Here is a 23,236-nt window from a genome sequence, read left to right as displayed (position 1 = left end):
AAACGATTAACATGTTCAGCTGCTAACCCAAGGTTGTAGGTTCGAGTTCACTCAAAAGTGCCTCGGAAAAAAGGCCCCAGGGGTCTACTTCCAAAAAATGAGCCATTGAAAACCCTATGGAGCACAGTTGTACTCTGACACGCATGAGGTTGCCATGAGTCAGAATCAACTCGATGGCAACTGGTTTTTATAGTCACACAATAGCACACTACACATGATGAGAATGAGCAACCTGCAACGATGCCCAACCCATTGCCGCCATGTCGATTCTGCCCTATAGGGTTTCCTAGGCTGTAATCTTTATGGAAGCAGGGTGCCACATCTGTCTCCCGTGGAGCAGCTGGTGGGTTCGAACCGCAGACCTTTCAGTTAGCAGCTGAGTGCCTTAACCGCTATGCCACCAGGGCTCCTAAACCATGCCTAATGGTAGGAATAAATCCCACAAACATAACATACGGTAAAAGACCCAAGAGAGGACATACTGCCTGATTCTATTTATAAGAAGTACAAAAATTGGCAAAACAGATCTATATTGTTAGAAGTCGGGAGACTGATCACCTTGAGTAGGGACTGAAAGGGCACCAGAGAGGCTTCTGGGGGCTGATGTTTTACCTCTTGATCTAAGTACTAGTTGCACCTCATGAAAATTCATCAAGCTAACACTTATGCCATGTCCACTCTTCTTTATTATATTTTAATAAAAGGTGTTTTGTTCTGTTTTTTAGAGGAAGTTCACTGAATGCTTTCCATAAACCAGGCACTGAAGTGAGCATTTTACTTAATTTAAAGATTTTTTATCTCATTTAACCCCCACGTGTCTGTCAGTTTGTCGTACTCTGGGGGCTAGTGTGTTGCTGTGGTGCTGGAAGCTATGCCACTGGTATTCAGATACCAGCAGGGTCACCCATGGACGACAGGTTTCAGCTGAGCTTCCAGACTGAGACAGACTAGGAAGAAGGACCCGGCAGTCTACTTCTGAAAAGCATTAGCCAGTGAAAACCTTATGAATAGCAGCAGAACATTGTCTGATATAGTGCTGGAAGATGAGACCCCCAGGTTGGAAGGCACTCAAAAGATGACTGGGGAAGAGCTGCCTCCTCAAAGTGGAGTCGACCTTAATGACATGGATGGAGTCAAGCTTTCAGGACCTTCATTTGCTGATGTGGCAGGACTCAAAACGAGAAGAAACAGCAGCAAACATCCATTAATAATCGGAACCTGGAATGTATGAAGTATGAACCTAGGAAAATTGGAAATCGTCAAAAATGACATAACATCGATATCCTAGGCATTAGTGAGCTGAAATGGACTGGTATTGGCCATTTTGAATCAGACAATCATATAGTCTACTATGCTGGGAATGACAACTCGAAGAGGACTGGTGTTGCGTTCATCATCAAAAAGAATGTTTCAAGATCTATCCTGAAGTACGATGCTGTCAGTGATAGGATAATATCCATACGCCTACAAGGAAGACCAGTTAATATGACTATTATTCAAATTTATGCACCAACCACTAGGGCCAAAGATGAAGAAATAGAAAATTTTTATCAGCTGCTGCAGTCTGAAATTGATTGAACATGCAATCAAGATGCATTGATAATTACTGGCGACTGGAATACGAAAGTTGGAAACAAAGAATAAGGATCAGTAGTTGGAAAATATGGCCTTGGTGATAGGAACAATGACGGAGATCGAATGATAGAATTTTGCAAGACCAACAACTTCCTCATTGCAAATACCTTCTTTCACCAACATAATTTTTATACCCATGGACCTCGCCAGGCGGAACACACAGAAATCAAATTGACAACATCTGTGGAAAGAGATGAAGGGAAAGCTCAATATCATCAGTCAGAACAAGGCCAGGGGCCCACTGTGGAACAGATCATCAATTGCTCATATGCAAGTTCAAGCTGAAACTGAAGAAAATCAGAGCAAGTCCACGAGAGCCAAAATATGACCATCAGTATATCCCACCCGAATTTAGAGATGATCTCAAGAATAGATTTGACGCATTGAACACTAGTGACCGAAGACCAGACGAGTTGTGGAATGACATCAAGGACATTGTCCGTGAAGAAAGCAAAAGGTCGCTGAAAAGACAGGAAAGAAAGAAAAGACCAAGATGGATGTCAGAGGAGGCTCTGAAACTTACTCCTGAGCATCGAGCAGCTAAAGCAAAAGGAAGAATTGACGAAGTAAAAGAACTGAACAGAAGATTTCAAAGGGCGTCTCGAGAATACACAGTAAAGTATTATAATGACGTGCAAAGAGCTGGAGATGGAAAACCAAAAGGGAAGAACACGCTCGGCATTTCTCAAGCTGAAAGTACTGAAGAAAAAATTCAAGGCTTGGGTTGCAATAGTGAAGGATTCCATGGGGAAAATATTAAACGATGCAGGAAGCATCCAAAAAGATGGAAGGAATACACAGAGTCATTATACCAAAAAGAATTAGTCGGTATTCAACCATTTCAAGAGGTGGCATATGACCAGGAACTGATGGTACTGAAGGAAGAAGTCCAAGCTGCTCTGAAGGCATTGGTGAAAAACAAGGCTCCAGGAATTGATGGAATATCAGTTGAGATGTTTCAACAAACAGATGCGGCACTGGAGGTGCTCACTCGTCTATCCCAAGAAATATGGAAGACAGCTTCCTGGCCAACTGATTGGAAGAGTTCCATATTTATGCCTATTCCCAAGAAAGGTGATCCAACCAAATGTGGAAATTATAGAACAATATCATTAATATCACACGCGAGCAAAATTTTGCTGAAGATCATTCATAAACAGCTGCAGCAGTCTATCAACAGGGAACTTCCAGAAATTCAGGCTGGTTTTTTCAGAAGAGGCCATGGAACCAGGGATATCATTGCTGATGTCAGATGGATCCTGGCTGAAAGCAGAGAATACCAGAAGGATGTTTACCTGTGTTTTATTGACTATGCAAAGGCATTTGACTGTGTGGATCATAAAAAATTATGGATAACATTGCAAAGAATGGAAATTCCAGAACACTTAATTGTGCTCATGAGGAACCTTTACATAGATCAAGAGGCAGTTCGGACAGAACAAGGGGATACTGATTGGTTTAAAGTCAGGAAAGGTATGCATCAGGGTTGTATTCTTTCACCGCACCTATTCAATCTGTATGCTGAGCAAATAATCCGAAAAGCTGGACTATATGAAGAAGAATGGGGCATCAGGATTGGAGGAACACTCATTAACAACCTGTGTTATGCAGATGACACAACCTTGCTTGCTGAAAGTGAAGAGGACTTGAAGCACTTACTAATGAAGATCAAAGACCACAGCCTTCAGTATGGATTACACCTCAACATAAAGAAAACAAAAATCCTCACAACTGGACCAATGAGCAACATCACGATAAACAGAGAAAAGATTGAAGTTGTCAAGGATTTCATTTTACTTGGATCGACAATCAACAGCCTTGGAAGCAGCAGTCAAGAAATCAAAAGACATTGCATTGGGCAAATCTGCCGCAAAGGACCTCTTCAAAATGTTGAAGAGCAAAGATGTCACCCTGAAGATTAAGGTGCGCCTGACCCAAGCCATGGTATTTTCAATCACATCATATGCATGTGAAAGCTGCACAGTGAATAAGGAAGACCGAAGAAGAGTTGATGCCTTTGAATTGTGGTGTTGGCGAAGAATATTGAGTATACCACGGACTGCCAAAAGAACGAACAAATCTGTCTTGGAAGAAGTGCGGCCAGAATGCTCCTTAGAGGCAAGGATGGTGAGACTGCGTCTTACATACTTTGGACATGTTGTCAGGAGGGATCAGTCCCTGGAGAAGGACATTATGCTTGGCAGAGTACAGGGTCAGAGGAAAAGAGGAAGACCCTCAACGAGGTGGATTGACACAGTGGCTGCAACAATGCGCTCAAGCATAACAATGATTGTAAGGATGGTGGAGGACCGGGCAGTGTTTTGTTCTGTTGTGCATAGGGTCGCTATGAGTCTGAACCGACTCAACCGCACCTAACAACAACAACATCTCATTTAACCAACACATGTAGTAACATACAAGATAGGTACTAGTATGAGCTTTGAGATGAGAAAACTGAGGCTTAAAAACGTACATTCTCTGCCTAAGTACACACAGAAAGTGCTAGAGCTAAGATTGAAGGATAAAAAATTGCCCCTGAGTGAATGATTTCTTCCAAGACTCCCGAAGCACAGCACACAGCTAGCCTCAGAATGACCAAAACATCCAACCCCGGACCCATTCCAGCCCTTCCAGCCAAGCGCTCCAGTTGGGGAGCAGGTGTCTCGCCCTTACCTGCTTTGACACGGATGTTGGGGCTCCGGATCTTGCCGGCGGCATTCTCCGCGGTGCAGAAGTAGTCGTTGTCGTGGATAAAGCTATTGAAGGCGGAGGGGGAAAAGGGGTAGAGCTGCAGCGTTCCGTTGGCGTGGACGTGCCGGATGTGCGGCACGTCGTAGATGTCGTCCCCTGTGGCCAGGTACCATCGAAGAGCCACGCTGGGGGAGCCTGTGGCCGGGCAGGGCACCACCACCCCCACAGAGCTGGAAAAGGTCACCTGCTGCAAGGAGTCATTTACAAAGTAGAGGCTGGTGCCAACATCTTCAGGGCGGGCTGCAGGGGAGGTAAAAAGAAAGGCTCCAGTAAGACATCCCAGAGGTTGCCAACAACGGCAACAATAACTAAAAAGTATATGTGCGGTTGCATATGTACATACGTATGCATGTATGTGTACACGTATGTAAAAGTGTCCACGATATACATGTAGTCATGTGTGTATGCATATATATGTGTGTTCATGCGTGTATGTTCATATACATAATAAAGCACATAGGGGGCACAGTTACCAACACTTCTTAGACAAAACCAAATACCTCAAGGGATTGGATTTCTGGGTTTGAAGCCTTAGGACCATAGTCTCATGGGACAACTCAGTCAACTGGCATAATATAGTTCACAAAGTTTGTGTTCTACATTCTATTTTGGTGCGTAGCATCTGGTGTCTTAACGGCCTGAGGCTGGTCATCTAAGATACAACTATCACTCTCATTTCAGAGGAGCAAAAGAGAAAGACGGAAACCAAAGACTCAGAGAAGAAACCAGTCTACAGGACTAACAGTCTGCATGAACCACAGCCTCATCTTCCCTGAGACCAGAAGAAATAGATGGTGCCCAGCTACCACTAATAACTGTTTTGATCAGGGTCGTAATAGATGAATCCTGATAGAAGAGGTGAAAAATGTAGAACAGAGCTCAAATTCAGAAGAAGTCCAAACTTACCGAACCAGTTGAGAGTTGAGGACTCTCCGAGACTATCGCCCTGAGATACTCCATAAACCTTGAGCCAAAACTACCCCCTGAGGGCACCTTTTAGTTAAATAACAGATTGGCTCATAAAATAAAGAATATTACTAGTGAGTACTATGTACCTGTAAAACATCATCTATATGAGACCAAATGATCAACAATTACCTTAAAGCAAAGATAAAAGGGTAAGGGGACAGGGAAACCAGGTTACTGCAAGCAAAACATCCAGAAGGGGATTAATGAGGATGTGAAAAATGTAACCAATGTCTCTGAACAAAACATGTAGTAACTGTTAAGTGGGAACCTAACTTGCTCTGTAAACTTTCACCGAAAACACAATAAATTATTATTTTAAATAAAAAGACACCCCATAGGTCACAGAGACATGCAAAGTTCAGCGCTCATCCATTCAACATTCAAGCGCTAGTCATACCATAAGCACTTACTGAGCACTGGCATATTCCGGGCATTGGAGATACGAAGATGAACAAGAGACAATCCTTGCCCTATAGAAACTTCCAGCCTCACACAGGGATGGCAAAAGTTAAAGCTTCTCATCTCCCATGTCAACTCAAGTGCCATGGACTCTGCTATGTTGAGGAGTCCAAAGTCATGCTCCACTGTAGCCACCCACATATTAGGAGAGCACTGAAATGCTCAGCTCATAAGTATTTATTTGAGCATCTACAACATGAAGGCAGGTTTACACCCATTACCTCGGTTCACCTGCACAACCCTGGGAGGAGTAGGCTGAGAAGAGTTACGAGGTTTGTCCGGGACTGCACAGCAAATAAGTCAGAGAACTGAGACTTGAGCCTGGAGCAACTAAAGAGGAGTCTGTGCTCTTATTACCATAGATGAAAGGGGGAAAGTCTCAAAGCCACATTCTAAGAGGAATAGCTGCACTGGGAATGCTCACCTGGAAGATAGAAGAGCACAGGAGAACTTGAAGGCTCTCTTTACCCTCTAGAGGTCTATTTGGAAAATGAAGTTGCCCTCAGAGGGCTGGATGAGGAGCAATGGGCATGGTGGGTGGCTAGGATCCAAGCACAGGGGTCAGGAGACCCAGCTTCTAAACCCAGCACCCACACTGACTGACTACATAACTCCCTTCCCCTCTCGGAGTGTCTATTATTCACTTGCAAAGTGGGGGGTGGATGCACAAGACTGCAAAGGCTCCTTCCATCCCTGACACGTTGCCAACACTCAATCACATGAGAGAACATTCTCGAAGTTGCAGCTACCTGACAACGGCAGCACTACCTGACAGGGAGGGTAGCCTATGGGCTCCTCTCACCCCCAGTTGCCATTGAGTTGATTTTGACTCATGGCAACCCTGTGCGTGTTGGACTAGAATTGTGTTCCATAGGGTTTTCAATTGTCGATTTTCTGCAAGTAGATCACCGAGCCTTTCTTCCAAGGTGCCTCTGGGTGGACTCAAATCTCCAACCATTCAGTTAGCAACTCAGTATGTTAACTGCACCACCCACGAGCTCTGATCCCAGCATAGGGCCTCAGTATTTTCTGCCCTCTGAATGCTAGAATCAAGGGGCCCTACCTCCCTACTACACAACCTGCCCCTTTAGTAAGGGCCACCTGGGAGCAAGTGAAGGCAAACCCAGAGGAAGAGAAGATCTGGTCCCAGGTCTCCAGCTCAAAGCCACCCCCTCTCCACCAGGAAGATCAAGGAAAAAACAAGCCACTCTGCTACTTGTTTAAAGAGCAGTACAGGGGACCCAACTTGACCTCAATTTCCGCAACTTTATGGGAAGGGGGAGACAGAGGGCCCACTTCCAGGCTGCATTAATATTCCTGGCTTAACTCTGAGCCGAGCCTCCAGGGAGATTGTACCGGGCAGCTCGAGGAGGAAGGCCATTAAGCCTCATTGGCCAGAGCAATGCACATCATCTCATAAAAAGCCTCGACGAAGCCATTAGCAGCCACGCTGGAAACACATTCGTGGGCTCCTTGCTGTGGTATCAGGGGCGCCCTCTTAGCAGCAAATGCATTTGCTGTCTCCACCAGGCACTGCACCCTTCAAGGCTGAAATGCGCTTGGAGGGGGGGCAGCACTATCACCTTTCCCACCCTCCTCTCCTCTTTCTCATGCTGCCTCCATCATGACAGTCACGGTTCCATGTGGGTGGCTGAGCAAATCTGCTCTGTCTCTGGAAGCGGAAACTGGCCCATAGGGACCCTGAAGACCCCAGAACCCACCCAACTCGCAGCAACTATACTACCCCCAAGACGACGGAATTAAACTGTTTAACAAGGAATCAAACCAAGGCTTAGAGAGGCTTCTCTTAGGCTCACACCCATCAGGGCCCGCTTCCACCCTCCTGCCCACTTTATGAGAGGCTTCCTTACCGAGACTCATTCAATGGGGTGATTGCGCCCTCTTACCCACTGTTTTGAAAGCATCTTCTCTGTGTCAGGCAAGGCTGCAAGTCCTGTATGTATATAACCTCTTTTAATCCTGACAACAACTCTATGAGGTAAAAAAAAAGGTGCTATTAATTTCTCCAGTCTACAAATCAGGAAAATGAGGCACTGAGGGATCCAAGCAACTTATCCAAGGCCACACAAGTGTGGACCTTAGGTCTGACCCCAGAGTTTGCTCTTAGCCAGCATGTAAGTTATGGCTCAGCCTAACGACCACAATAACAAAGAGTAGGCTTTTACCTTCCTCAAACACAACCCGGTGGCCAACTTCCATTTTCAGCTGGTGAAGACCAGGATTAATACACACACACATACACACATCCACACACATACACACACACAGGCTCCCCTGCAAGCGGCCCCTGGTGAACTCTGGACATTTCAGACAATGCTTAGGCTATGGGACCAGGGACATTACTATGAGGTTCTTCCTGAGACAACCTAGGTAATCAGATACCTTCACTGTGGCAGCTTCACGGATTTCAGGAGCCAAAATCCATCAAGGGTTGGTAAGACTCTACCACATTGTCCCTGACAAATGGACTTAAGAAGCTGGGAAAAGTCCTGAAGGGGAGGAATTCAGAAGTTGCCTGACACAGGAAAGAAAGTATTTAAGGACAAGCGTGATGGAGTAAAGGGAATAATAGTGAACACTGTTAACTGTTAACGACAGCTAGGCGCATTCTAGATATCATCTCATCTAAACTCCCTGGGGGGAGGGTGTTATTACTATTATTTCCACTTTACAGATAAGGAAATTAAGACTGAGAAGTTAACTAACCTACCTAAAGATACACAGTATGTAAGTGAGGGAGCTGGGATTGGAACTCAACTTTGCCTTTGTTCAGAGTCTGGCTGGGGCCAGTCTGCCCTACTGCATGAATCACACTGAAGACGAGTCAAAAGAACCCACAGAATCCACTTTTCCAGTCTGGGTACCCCTCCACCACTCTCTCCTCCATCCCAGCCTCAACTCAAACACACATTGCTGGTCTCCTCTCATGGCCGAAAACCCACCCAGCCCTGCCTCTCGGGACAGCCCCTTCCTGCGCCTCCCTTTGCTCCACTAGGACCATTGACAACAATGACGGCAGCCTCCCTGCATTTCTGGGCTGAAATCTTGCCAAGACAAAGGCGCAAGTCTCTCTACAACTACAAATAGGTAAAGGTAATGGATGAACTGACTGGGATTGTCCAGCCACCTGTCAGGGCTGATGAAACAACAGATTTATAGCAAAAGGCAAGTAGCCTCATATTTCTCCCACCCCGGGATGCAAGCCGCTGTCTTCTGGGTCTGGGGGAGCTGGGGAGGATTAGACGAGCCATTCATTTCTGCTTACGGCTCTGACGGTGCATTGCCATTATGAAACATAACCCTCAGGTGTAAAACAATAGCATTTTGCACTTACGTCGGGTTCATATTTTACCATCTCAAGGCACCTGTCAGCTCAGAATGCAGAAGACCTTAAATAAACACTAATTCAGCCTCACTCCACCAGCCAGGAGAAAGGAGTGAGTAAGCGAATCCATAAAAGGGAAACTGAGGCACTGGGCACCAGGTATCTCAGATCTATGCCACGTGCCAAGCACTAGATTCAGGCTGGGCTCAGGGCAGATTCCATGGGTTTCAGTCTGAGTGGCTACAGAAGCAATGAGCGTGTCAGTCACCCTGTGATAGAAGAGGGAGCAGCAACGACTGAGCTCCTCATTCTGATAGGGCATCTGGCGTGGCCTCTATGGTGGGGGCTTCTCCTTCTCAGGCTCCAGTTTGAATCCTCAGAGCAGTGACAGCCTCAACAAGCTCAGAGCACGGGAAGCATGGTACAAGAGACAAACCCCTTGGCCGACTCACCTGGACCTGCTGTGTGACCTCTGGAAAGCCACTTAACCCTATTAGCCACTACTGATTCTCATTCACAGAAGTGGGGCAATTACACTATCTTACCTGCCTCACAGGGCTGCTGCTGAGCAGGTAAGAGGGAATGTGAAAGTACTTGGTACCCCCATTAAGAGGATGAATGAATAGAACAGGAGTTCCTGGGAGGTACAAATGGTTAAGCACTCTGACGCTAACCCAAAGGTTGGCGGTTCAAGTCCACCCAGAGATGACTAGAAAGAAAGCCCCTGGAGACCTACTTCTGAAAAATCAGCCACCGAAAACCCTGTGAAGCGCAGTTCTAGTCTGACACACATGGGGTCACCAGGAGTTGAAGCTGACTCAACGGCAACCAGTACGAACACGAGGAAGGGGGGTTATTATTGGTGTCCCAGCTCTGGGCACACTGTGCCTAAGGTTACTGAAAGGGACGACCAGGGCACCGCTGCTCCTTGCAGCCCTGCAGAATACAAAACCCTCTCCACCCTCCAATCCTCTCAGCTGGCTTCTGCACCCTTCCCTGTCCCCCTTCCCCCCTCTGACACTTTCCTCCATCCCAAAATCCCAACCCCACACCAAACATGGAAACCAGGAAGACTTCTGTGCCCTCAGGACAGCACCAGCTACTTGCTGATGCTCACAGCACTGATTCAGACGAGAGTCATGGCGGGAGACAGAGAAGGCCTTGGGAGTGAGGGGCCTGGGCTGAATCTCCAAGGAAGATTCGATGGGTGAGGTAGGACACGGGGAAGACATCCTAGAGAATGGAAAGCCTAAACAGAGGCTCAGAGGAGGATGGGGTGGAGGGGGAGTGCATGTTCAGGGAACCCTGCAGAAACCTTCTAGGCAGGAGCTCAGGGTGGGCTGGGGGAGCGGCAGCATGAATAGCTGGATTGATGTGTTTGGCCCCCTCAAAAGTGGAAGGTCTTTATTCTCTGGGCAGTGGGAAGTATCCAGAGGTTTGCAAGCTTTGGAAAACACAATGCAGGGTGCAGGAATAAGCCTCTGGCAGTGGTCACTGAGATGATCAACATCATTTTGCACAGATACCTATTTAAAACCCAAACCCGCTGCCGTCGAGTCGATTCCTACAGCGTTCTAAAAGGAAAGGAGACTGACATTTATTAAGCACCTACTGCGTGACCGACACTGGGCTTGGGTGCTTCCCGTGCTTTTTCTCACTTAATTGCCACACAAAGGTATGAGGTCAGTCCTGTTTGTCTCATTTTACAGGCAAGGAAAACGAGACTCCAGGGAATAAAAAACTCCTCCAAGGTTGCACAGCTAACTAGAAAGAGATGACGCCAAAATCCAACCAGCGTCTGCCTGGTTCCAAACTCGCGTTTCTTTCTTCACAACGTTGACGAGGTCAAAGTTTGGGGCCTTATGAGGTTTCTCCTTGACCTTTCTCTCCAAAGCAGGCCCAATTTGAAAATCAAATGCCCTGGGAGGACCCTACAACTTTCTCCCTAAATCCTAGGCACCCCCACCCCAGCTCCTTCCTTCTGCAGACAGAGCCAGGTGTATTTACAGACAGAAAGAAGAGGAGAAAACACTTCATAAATAAAGACAGAGGCATTTAGATCAACAGCAAAGCTTCTTCTGGTCAAAGGGGAAAATGGATTTTTAATAGAAAATGGAAGTTATGGGATTGGTTGTGATGTGACAGACGCCCAGACTTAAACCCATTTAATCTTCTCCGCCGTTTAGCATTGAGCACCACCCTGATGCTGTGTTTCATAAAGCAGGCCCCAAATCGCTCAGAGATTAGAAGTGTAGAAATAGCAAGGCAATATTTTTAAACCAGAAATCACCCCCAGGCATTTGGGCTGCTCCCAGGGTCATCGCTGAAACCTAGACATCCATCGTGGGCATCGAGGGGCTTGCCCCTGCCCCCACCGTCTGGGCAGCAGGATTAGTTTGGGGAAGGAAATGCGACACTGTGTGTGCAACACCTGTGTGCCCCCCCTACATGTCTGGTTGGGATGGGGGTGTCCAGCCACAGCCTGAAGAGCTGCCCAACTGAGGCTTCCTCTGATGGGGACACTGAATTACCCTGCGTCATCATCTCCAACCACTGTAAATGACAACCTGAGGGACTGAAATATTAACACCTCGCCACCTCCACAGGGAGAAGTAAGTCATTTTGTTCTTTTTCCTTAGCCATATTTACCCATTTCATTCACTGGACTTTTTGCCCAGGAGTATCTCCCACAGATGGGTTGCTGGCAACACCCCCCCAGAAACAGGCAACATTCGGCAAAGGGTGTCCATGCCCACATGGGTGAGGGAAGGCGGGGGTCTTTAGGTGAGTGGGGAGCAGGAAGAGCGGGCAGTGCCAAGGGTCGAGAAGGCAGCCTCTCCTCTGCCAGTAGTGAGCTCCTTGAGGACAGCGTCTATCTTGGTTACCACTCTATCCCCTGGGTCTCACATAGCATTAGGTACTTAATGCAGTGGCTAAACGCCCAGACTCTGGTGCTAGACTGCCGGGGTTTGAATCCCTGCTCTGCTACTTCCAAGCAATGTTGCCTCAGGCAAGAGTACCTCACCACCCCAAGCATCAATTTCTTCATCTAGAAAATTGTGGTGGCAATATCTACCTCAAGGGTTGTAATGAAGGGTAAAAACCAAAAACCCATTTGCATTGAGTCAATTCTGACTCACAGTGACCCTATAGGACAGAGTAGAACTGTCTCATAGAGTTTCCAAGGAGTGCCTGGTGGATTTGAACTGCCAACCTTTTGGTTAGCAGCCGTAGCACTTAACCACTATGCCACCAGGGCTTCCATAATGAAGGGTAGTTGAGCTAATATTCGAAAAGCTTAGGACAGTCTCTGGCATATGTGAGAGGCTGACACACCACATAAGTATTTGTTGTTGTTGTTATAGCAGGCTAACATTATTCACGGAATAAATGAATCCTTATTCCACAAATATTCACTGCTCACCTACAGTAATAATAATAATAATAACAACAATAGTAGTTTTCAAACATTAATATGCATAAGAATCAACAGGACAGCTTGTTAAAAATGCAGCTCCTTAGATTACGGATTCACCACTCCTGTAATGGAGCCAGGAAACTCTACTTCTGAGGCAGGTGGGTCTCTGTCCTCACTCAGAGTAACACTCCTTAGAAAAAGTAGATTTGTCATGCTGGACTTCATTGTCACCTTTCCCAACAAGAAATAGTTCTCACTGGCTTGGCTAACAAGACCATAGCATCACGTTCATTAAACTAATAGTGGCACAGTCAGTAACAGTGGAGCTTCACAATAGACACACGGCTGCTCACCCAGGCAGAGCTCTTTATGCAGACGTGGGCTGGGGAGGTTTCTGGGGTTGATTTGCAAGGTTGATTATTCCACCTTGTCACACAATGGTTTTCATTTGAGATAGATTATTTGCCTTCACTATGGTTGTTCTCAACTCACAGAAAAATTGTGGGAGCAGAGAAGATTAGCTCAATCACCACGTCCATTCAAAACCCAAGTGAGGACCGACCTACTCCTGTATGACGCCTTGAAGACACTGAGTCTAAACCTTGAGAGGAGAAGGACCAGTCACCCCAGACACCATCAGAGCACTTGCCTGTAACTCAGGTTGTATTTTTCTTGGGACAAGATGAAACTGCCAGAGACCAAGCCTTGTGCCTTCTGCCTGTGGCTCTATCACCGTCCCCACCATCATCGTGACCACCATTTCTCGTAGCATGTGCTGTGTGCTAGGTACCACGAGAAGCCCCTTTCTTGCATTATAATGCATTTAAGCCTTATGACAACCTTAACACAGCTACTGCTCAAGATCCCGTTTTACAGATAAGAGTAAGTCCTAGGTTTGCACAGCTAGCAGTGACAGGGTTGCACTGCAAACCCAAACCAGTTGCCATCGAGTCGACTTCCACTATGGCGACGCTTTGTGTGTTGGAATAGAACTGTGTGCCATAGGGTTTTCAATGGCTGGCTTTTCGGAAGTAGATCACCAGGTCTTTCTTCCAAGGCACCTCTGGGTGGGCTCAAACTTCCAACTCCTTCGGTTAGCATCCTGGTGCCTTAATGGTTTGTACCACCCAGGAGCCCCAGGGACCCCGTTTCAAACTCAGGGCTCCCTTATTCCAGGCTGCATTTCTCAACAGCTGCACTAGCGGCATTGTGTGTGTGTGTGCGTGCTTTTGGTGAATGTTTACACAGAAAATTATATTCCCATTTAATAATTTACACACAAATTTTTCCATGACATAGGTCAGACTCCCCACAATGTGTCAGCACTCTCCCCATGACCACCCTGAGCTCCCTGTTTCCATTCCTCTGGTTTTCCTGCCCCTTCCTGCCTTCTCATCTTTGCTTTTGAGCAAATGTTGCCCTTTTGGTCTCACGGAAATGATTGTTCTAAGGAGCACTTTCCTCACTTGTGTTATTGTTTATCTATAGGCCTGTCTATGATTTGGCTGAAAGGTGATATCTGGCAATGGCTTCAGTTCCGAGTTAGAAGGGTGTCTAGGGCCATATTCTTGGGGGTTCCTCAGTCTCTCTCAGACCAGTAAATCTGTTTTGTTTTGTTTTTTTAATGAATTTGAATTTTGTTCTACATCTTTTTTCCCACCTCTGACTGGGACCTTCTATTGTGATCCTGGTCAGAGCGATTGGTAGTGGTAGCCAGGCACCATCTAGTTCTTCCGGTCTAGTGGCATTTTGAGTAAGATAATTCTGAATTATTGGGCACTGTCCCAAGCATGAGAGATTTCATCCTTTGTGCAACACAATCCGTCCCCCACAACTAAATGCCAGCATCTCTTTCTCTAGTCATTGAGGGGACAAAAAAACACCCCTTCTCGTTTCCAAACACCCCTAGGGAGGCGGTCCTACCCCAATGGGAAGCAAGTGTGGAATAAATGAATCCTTATTCAACAAATATTTACTGCTGACCTGTAATAACAAGAACAAAGCAATTTGAGACCCTGGTTCTCAAAATGAATATGCGTAAGAATTGCCTGGAGAGCCTAGCCCAAGTTCTTAGACCCTGTCCATCAGAACAGGTGTGTGGTTTGTTTCGTTTAAAGAATTGTAGCACAAATATGGTTTCTGTAACCAGCAACTAGAAACCTATGAGACCCAGTGAAGACGCAGCCATCCTTCAACCTACAAGGCCCCTGCACCATCGGCTCCAGGAGAAGTTACGAGCAACAGCTGACAGCCAAACAGACTCTAATCTTCCAGCCCCTTCTAGACAGGGCCTGTCAAGGAAGGCCCCTTATGGCCTAAAAGTTCTTTCTAGGGAGTCAGCTCAGACAGCACAGTTGTCCCAAGAGATTCCTCCATCTAGATTGTTAACGCTTGAAGGGTTTAAGAGATTATTTTGTTCCATCTCCTCCATTTACAGACGGGGAGAATGAGGCCTAAAAAGGTATAGTAATTTATTCAAGGTACACAGCTAGTCCACCACCCGGTTTGTTGTACTGTGGTGGCTCCCATGTTGTTATGATGCTGGAAGCTATGCCACTGGTATTTCAAATACCAGCAGGGCCACCCTTGGTAGACAGGTTTGAGTGGAGCTTCCAGGCTAAGGCAGACTAGGAAGACAGTCCTGGTGATCTACTTGCAAAAATTGGCCAACGAAACCCCTATGGGCCACAGAATATTTGCATGCATCATCAGGAGGGACTGGTCGCTGAAGAACGACAGCAGTTTGGTAAAGTGAGGGGCCAGCGAAGGCAGCGATGGCCAGAGAAGGCAAACCCTCAACGAGATGGATTGACACAATGGCCACACAACAATGGACTCAAACATACCAATGATCATGAAGATGGCACGGGACAGGTCAAAGTTTCATTCTGTTGTACATGAGGTCACCACGGGTCAGAGCCAACTGGACAGCAACTAACAAGAACAACAAAGGTACCTTCCAACCCTGCTAGACTTTTACCCATGGCAACCACCTAGACCTCTTTCTCACACCCCCAGAAGAGGCCCTCCCCTGTACCCTGTGGATATGGACAGGTCACCCCAAAATCAGGGTGTCCATGGCCCTTGGCTCAGCAGAGCCCCCAGGGCCCAGATCCCAGTGATGGGTGTGACCTCTGCCTACTGCTCTTCCCACAAGAGACTGTAAATTCCCTGCGGGGAGAATCACCCTGCGGGGGAGTATGTCCAAGGACTATGGAATAAACTTGCATTTGAGGACTTGGGGAGGAGAATGGAGAAGTGAGCAGAAGCTGGTCGGCTTCTTCCACCCGGGAAAGGAGGCCACAAGGGAATCTGCCAAATTTGCTCCAAGAAGACTATTGCCAGCATGTCTGTGCCTCATCAGCTGTTCCCCGTGTTGATGAAAAGTGAAGACTAGGAAAAGTCTCCGTGTGTGGGGCACAGGGAGGGGGAGACAGCCACAAACAACTGTGAGACCTTCGTTGTTCCTGTATGATGAAATGACAGTAATTACACCTTACATTTCAGCAGAGCACTTAGAAGGCTGGCGCTGGTTGGCTGAGGTTTTTACATGTGTGTGTTTGTATGTTGCTTTGTTCAGTTTACAAAGGGCTTTCCATGATGTTTAGTTTTATGCCCCTCATCCTTCTTGCACACATACAGTAACAACTACCCTGTGGCACAGCTGGGACAAAATGAATGGGTTGGTATGCCCATTTTGCAGATTAGGAAATAGAGGCACATGAACTGTTAGGTAGCCTGCTTAAGTTAGGCAGGCTGAGCTTTGCTTTCCAGGTCTGTGGATGATGGTTTTCCAGTATAAACACACCTCTTCAGATCAGTTTAACGAATACGCAACTTGGTCAGCAATTGAATAACTCTGTTCTTAATGAAGATGGTGGCCTTGGAAACAGCCAGTGCAAGTGTCATGCATAGCAAGGGTGCAGGGAGATGGGCTGGGGGGTGGCTGGAGGGATGGGAGAGTAGCAGCTGGAGTGGCATGAGCGGTACCCAAGGCTAATGCTGTTCACGCTAAAGCAGCTGGACAAACATCTGTCCATCAGGGCACACAAACTGTGCCCACAGCCCTCCCCACACTCGTGGACCATGGGCCACAACCTGCCATGGGCAGGGACGGATTACCAAATGATCAAGGTACACATGGGCTTAATTGTGCTTACTTACTAATCCGTAGTGCACAAAGTGAAACTGTTCACTATGGATTAGTAAGTAAGCACAATTAAGCCCGAGCGTACCTTGCTCACCGTAAGCTGGTATATACTGTGCTCACTGGTTAATCCACCCCAGCCATGGGCAGCACTTGGCCTCTGCATCAGTGCTGCTCTTTGTAGCAGGCTGGGTCATGGTGGGAGGAATAGTCAGGGGACCCCCAAAGTCATGGGCTGCCATGGGTGTTCTCTATACACAAAACTACCTAAAAAATAGGGAGGCTCATCCCAGCAGAAAGCAACCCAGACATGCACTTTCATGGGACCCACCCTCTGCAGGACATTTGCCTTGGTTTTACAGTATTAAGTCCAGGACAGGGCTGGGAGTGCTGAGAAGCGGGACATCCAGGTGCCTGCGTAGCTCCAGCTATCTTCCTGAAGAGGAATTGTGCCAGAGACCCACCTAGCTCATAGGAAGAAGGATTTGACGTCCCCCTGACCCGGCCACCAATGTAGTTAATTAATACACCTCTCAGGACTGGATTGGATGATCCATTTTGGGATGGGGACAGCGCAGAAAAAAATAAGAGGCCTAATGTTTGAGTACCAATTATGTTCTGACTACTTTATATACATTATCTCCTTTAATCCCATTTCATAGCTAGAGAAACCAACACTCAGAGAGGCTCAAAGGTACATCATAATAAGTAGAGTCAGGATGTGAATGGTTTGCCTTGACTCTGAATTTCCCCCACACCCAGTGGGTTGCAGTCTTCATTTTTTGTCACAGCTGCAATAATAAATGGATAAGTGGGCAAATACGCTGGTTGAAAGCATGCCCACCCCCGTGCCCCCCTGTCCCTAAGTCCCCACCTAACCCTTAGAGCTCCATGCAACATCCTTTGAAAACCTCCGTGTGGCTTCTGGTGGACCAGGGCCCTCCTGGATCATTAGGTGTGCAGAAAACACCCCTGGAGGCCTTGGGCCTGCACCTGCCAGGGTAGGATTTGCCCAGGGCCCCGGAAATGCAGACAAAACCGTTCCAAAGCCTCACTCCCTTTGCAGGCCTCCCAGCTGGCTCCCTGGGAAGGAATACTCCAGCTCTCCTGGGGTGTTCGTTCCTCAAGCATGACTCCAAACTCTATACACACCCTTCCCTTTATGACAGGTGCCTGCCTTCCCATTGCCCACTTGGGGAACCAGGGCTCTCGAGAACACAACAGCTCATCAACTGAAGCTGCCCTAACAATGGTGGAATAAGAAGCCAGAGCTCTTCCCTAATTTTTCAGAGGTCAAACCCCCTCCCACAGTGGAGGCTGACATCCAGGAAGGCGAAAGAGCATTCCCCCTCACATCATACCCACTTCCCATCAGCTGATGCCTCTCTACCACCTGACTGCAGCTGTAAGCACCCAGCTCCTTCCATTGTAGGGGGGTGTGCTCACCAGAAACTGATGTTGGCCCTGCATTCCTATAGCTGGTGTGCCCCTCTGTTCACCCTCTTCTTTTTCCTGTAGCACAAGAAGGACAACCCACACCCTGAGTTTCGTCTGCCTTGGGGTATCTTTGCCCAGTGCCACCCATTCCACCCCAGCATTCCCAGTACCACTGACTGTCTACCCCTTGGATATGATATGGGAGGTGGGAGCTCCAGGAACACCTTGCCAGGCGGTAAACTCATTACTGAACCCCCTATAGGCCTGAAGCTCAGAGGCAAGTGAAAAGCACTCAAAAAACACCAGTCCTTCTCCCCCTTCTCCAACCCTCCCCTCCCCAGTGTGTGCAAGGAGAAGCCACCGCTCAGCTGCTCCTGGGGCTCAGATGGAGCCGTTACCCATGGTGGGCCAGGCTCTGGCCTGCCTAGGTGAGCATACAAATCCATATGCAAATTAACATGCAAATCTGGGGCCTGCCCTTGGGTACCTGGCACTCTGCCATCTGGGCAGCTGATGTTCACCCCATTCAGACACCTGGGTGCCCACTAGGATCTACTGGCTGGGACTGAGAAAGCACTTGGGGAGCTGAGGGTTCTCCACCTTGACTGATTCAGATGTCCCCAAGAAACAACTCTTCCAAGATCATGTAGGACCTCTCAGCTTGGAACGCAGACCCCTGAAAAAAATTCTCTGAATAGTCATCCTTCCCTCTCCTCAACCACAAATCAAATCCTCCTTAACCAGACAGGGTAGGGGACCTGGCAAGTCACAAGGATGGAATTCTGGAAGGCCAGGAGGAGGTCAGGGGCACCTACAGTCCACTAAGAGCCCCTAAGATGCTCTGCAGCTTACAGTACCTCTGGGCAGGTCCCCAAGCTGCACTGAGGCTCCCCACTTACCTGGTAGGGAGCCTTTTTTTTCAGCAAGTCATCACTGGGCCAAACCCCCTATTTGTTTGCCCACCAGCTCTGTTTCTCAAGCCAAGAAAAATAAGCCTCTCGAGCTAGTCCCCTGGGACCTGCTCAAATTGAGCACTGCCTTTGGGTCAACTGCTTACTTGCTTTTTGTTTCTCATTGAGCTCCCCACTCTGCTGCAGAAATATACTAAAGGCAGCTGGCTTTGATGCCCCAAAATATGAAGCATCGGAAAGGTTTGTCAGGCATCGCGGCAATTCCATTCTCCCCCACGTTCTTCTAGCAACAAGGGTCTCTCTGCCCACCCGTTCCCTCCCCATGCCCACTGATCCTCCGTCTGCCTCCCCCAAGTTGTGTTTGCCTTTTCAAGATTTTAAAAACACATTCTCTGAGTGCCCTCCATTTTTATCTAAACACCGAACAGAGATTTTCTTAATGGCCTGGTGAAGGCTTTTAATTTGGTCTTCTCAAGAGAGAAGAACCATGAGTCCCCACCCGACCGGTTGGGGTGGGAAATGAAAAAATCAATGCAACCCATTTTTTGGCTTTTAGAAAACAGGGATTTTAGTGGCGGGTAAGCTTTGCTTTCACACAGTAAAAATGCAAATACAGAGACACAGATGCTGGCACGCTGGATGTAACGACGGAGAAAGCCTCGCTGGGGTGCATCCGGAAGCCCAAACCCGGATTTGCTTTGGGAATAATAAGGCAGCTATTGGAGACTTGATAGCCAGTTATTAAAACACCTGCCCGGTTTGGTTCTGGGGGATCAGTCTGAGCTCGGGCTTCAGCAAAGAAAGGTATTTTGAGAGGAATGGAAAGAACAGAAGCTTAAAACACATTTGATAACTGCTTAATTCCATCCAGGGGAGGCTCCATCTCATCCTGTTTTCTTCTCTGCTCTGCCTACCTCCTCCCGCTCCTCACAGATGGACGTACAAATTATTGCAAGAGGATATTGTTTTCCGTAGCAGGCTTGAACATTCATTTACATTTTCCTTGGTGCCGCGGGAGTGACTGGCAATGGGAGAGAAAATACACCAAGCCCCATCTTCCCTGCTCGTGCCCGCATCCCATCCTCCACCCCCCACCACCATGCCACCCCAAGCAGAACAGGCCCTGGGGACCAGCCTGGCACCTAAGACCCAATTAAGGCACCAAGGAAAAGAAAGGCCTGTCTGGCGAGGCGCCCTGGCGCCCAAAGCAGACTCTGGAGCCTCTCAATGGCAGCGGCACCAGGGCTCTGCAGATCAAAAGGCCACCCAGGGGCCAGCCACACCTGGCACCTCCAGGCTACCCACCATCCCAAGGCCAGGGGCAACTTGCCTCTCAAGTTGGAAAGGATTTTGCCCCTTTGGCTTTCCTGTTGCTGGCTGGGCTTTCTCCACCTCAAACCCCATCTGCTCCTTCACTATCAAATAGCTTAGGCTTCATTTATTAATGCGGGGCCCCTGAGAGGGGGAGAGGAGCTTCCTTCAGGTATCTGCTGAGGGGGGTCCCCTCCCTGAAGAGGTCTTCAGAAAGTAATGAGGGGGTGGGGGGGGTTGAGGGTAAAACTGGGCAGGAGGGTGGCAGCAGCTCTGGCCTCTGCTTTCTTGCCTGACAAAATGGGAAAGCGGGTGGAGGGTGGAGAGAGAGCCAGGGAGAGAGAAAGCTGCCGCTCTTCACCTTATGTATTTTTAATATTAATGTAATTAAAGCTGTGAGCTGAGCCAGCCTGCCAGGGCGGAGGAGGCAGGAAGAGTCTGGGGAGAGGGAGACTGGGGGGTGGGCGGGGGGAGAAGGGGCTTGAACAGGAGGCGGGCTACTTGCTCCACTAAGGTGGGATGCGGGGGTGATATGCGAGAAGCAAGGGGTTAACCAGCCTTGACCAGCTCTGGGGTGGAACCCAGTGGACCCCACTGGGTCTGAGAAACTCAACTACTTTGTCCATGATTCAGAAGCCACCTTCCACCTCAATCTCCCAGCAAACCCCAGCAGTATCTTGGCTTCAGTCTGGCTTTGGCCGGACGATATTTACAAATAAAATAAGGGGCACTCCTCCCCCAGCCCACGAGCCTTTGCAGTAGGCTCTGTCAGGTTGCAGAGACCCCTAGGGCGTTGGCAGGGAAGGACTGGACCCCTTCCCCAGACACCAACCCTCGTGCCGAATTGCCCTTCCCCCAACGCCTAGGGGTCAAGAGCTGCTGTTCAGCCTGGACAACCGCCGGAGCAAAGGGGCAAGAAGCCGACCCCAAGGAGAGAAGGAGAAAAGTTAGAGAGCTGAACAGGTAAAGATGAGGTTGTAGGAGCGTGTGTGCCCCGCCGCGCAAGGGCGCGGAGCTCGGCCGCCTCATCTCCCGCCATCTGCGCGCCCGGGGGCACGTCCTCTACTATAACCTGGAAGCACGATCTTCCGCGCTGGCCTGGTCAGAACTCCACGCCCAGGTGACTTTAGGAGAAAAAGTCTGCCCCCTCCAGCCCCCCGGTCCCCGCTTCCTCGGGGATCAGGTGCGCTGCGCCCCAGCAGCAGGTCTGGACATGCCGGACATCTGGACCCACACCTAGCAACCCCCTTCTCTCTGGTGAGAAGGGCACGCCCCCCCTCCCCCCCCCCCCCGCCAGACTGAAGACTTGTCCCCTTGTCCGGCTGGCCAGGCGCCGGAGCGGACAGTCTCGCAGCTTGGGGTGAGCTGCCCGAGGTGGCTGAGGTGGCTTAGGCGGTGCAGCGCAGCAGCCCGGACTAGAGCCCAGGGCAGGGGGGGTGGGGTAGGGTGAGGGAAGCGGCCTCTGGAGAACAAACTTGCTACCCCGGGACACCAGGTCTCGCGACCCCCAGCTGTACTGGCCCTGCACCCAGCCAAGGCACCAAGAAGCGCCGTGCGGTGATCCCGCATTCGCGCCAGGGCGGGGGTCGGGGCAGCCAAGGGGCGCACAGTAGAGAAAGCCGCTGAGACCGAGGCCCGAGTAAGCGAGGACTCACAGGTGAACAGTCACGGCCTGACGACCCCTAGATTCAGAGGGCATCCCGGGGTCCCAGCGCCACCGAGCTGCAGGAAGCAGGCCAGGGGCTGGGGGAGGGGTCCGGGGCAGAACTGCGGCTCGGCGAGGAGGGGGAGGTGAGGGGCTCATTCACAACCACCCCCACGGGCGCGCCCCAAAGCGGCAGGTGCTGGAGGCTAGCGGAGCGGTCCGGTCCAGTGGACTCTCACCAGCCCCTCTCCTGGTGCTTGCCCCGCCCTCGCTGCGCCCCACACGGGGACTTGCTCCCGGGTCGGTCCCCTGGACACCTGGCGCCCGCCGGGCCCCTCGCCTCGCCGCCAGCCGCGCGCACCCTGGCCCGGCCACCTCCTCCTCTTCGCGCCCGCGAGGGTCTCACCTTTGTGTAAAGAGTCCAGGAGCAGGAGGAAAGTTACCAGCCACATGCCATAAAGAGGCCCTATTCTCCGGGGAGGTGGTCCTGTGGCCGGCCGTGCGGCAGCGCCTCTCCCCCGCTCAGCGCGCTCCCAGCCGCCCGCACTCGGCGCCCCGCTCTCTCTGCTCCTCAGCCCAGCGCTCGGCGGCGGCGGCTCCTCCCTCCTCGGCTCCCCGGCTCCTGTCATCCGCGGGGCTGGGCTAGGCGGCCGCTCTCCCCGCCCCGCCCCCCCCCCCCCCGCGGCATCCCAGGGGTGAACGCTGAGCGAGCCCCAAGCCCAGACGGCCCCCAGCCTCACAGGCCCGCGGGGACGGAGGTGGGGGCCGGGACCAGATAGACCCGACCCGGATCCGCCGTCTGAGAGGCGAGGGGTCCCTGACACAGGTATGTGTTATACGTGTGCCAAGAGCCCCCCACGCTCCGTCCGAGGACGCTCAGAGTCTCCTCGCCCAGCTGCCTGGGGCACATCGCTTTCGGCCTCTTTCGGACTCGGTTTACCCCCTTGAATGGAGAAACGTGGATGCTGGGATAAAATCCAAACCCAAAGCTCAACGCCGCATGCTCTTCCAACCCCAAGTTACTTCTAAAGCCGGTGTCCTGGAGAGCCCCAGCTGAGCCCAGTCACCCCCAGAACTCTTCCTGAATTTTCCTCAGCACTTGGCACATTGGCAATTATTTAAACTAATTATTTGTAATAAACACTTTATGTCTGCTCTACCTCCCTCATCTTCCTCTGTCTTCACGCCCCCTCCCATAGCTTTCCCA

General features: G+C 49.6%; 1 protein-coding gene across 1 annotated transcript in view; it reads right to left on the bottom strand.

The window, feature by feature from the left end:
• DSCAML1 (DS cell adhesion molecule like 1) overlaps window positions 1-22,658 on the bottom strand; it is a 418,105-nt gene extending 395,447 nt beyond the window's left edge. The window contains exons 1-2 of the mRNA XM_064269007.1: window positions 22,436-22,658; window positions 4,309-4,626 (exon numbers count right to left, since the gene is read on the bottom strand). Coding sequence (XP_064125077.1) covers window positions 4,309-4,626; window positions 22,436-22,658 — 541 coding nt within the window. The remainder of the gene's footprint in view (window positions 1-4,308; window positions 4,627-22,435) is intronic.
• Window positions 22,659-23,236: the final 578 nt, after the last annotated feature.

This window comes from Loxodonta africana, chromosome 15, assembly GCF_030014295.1.
Source record: "Loxodonta africana isolate mLoxAfr1 chromosome 15, mLoxAfr1.hap2, whole genome shotgun sequence".
In the NCBI taxonomy this organism is placed as follows: Eukaryota; Metazoa; Chordata; class Mammalia; order Proboscidea; family Elephantidae; genus Loxodonta; species Loxodonta africana.
Note: the sequence above shows the minus strand (reverse complement) of the source record. Positions and strands in the feature narration are given on the sequence as shown.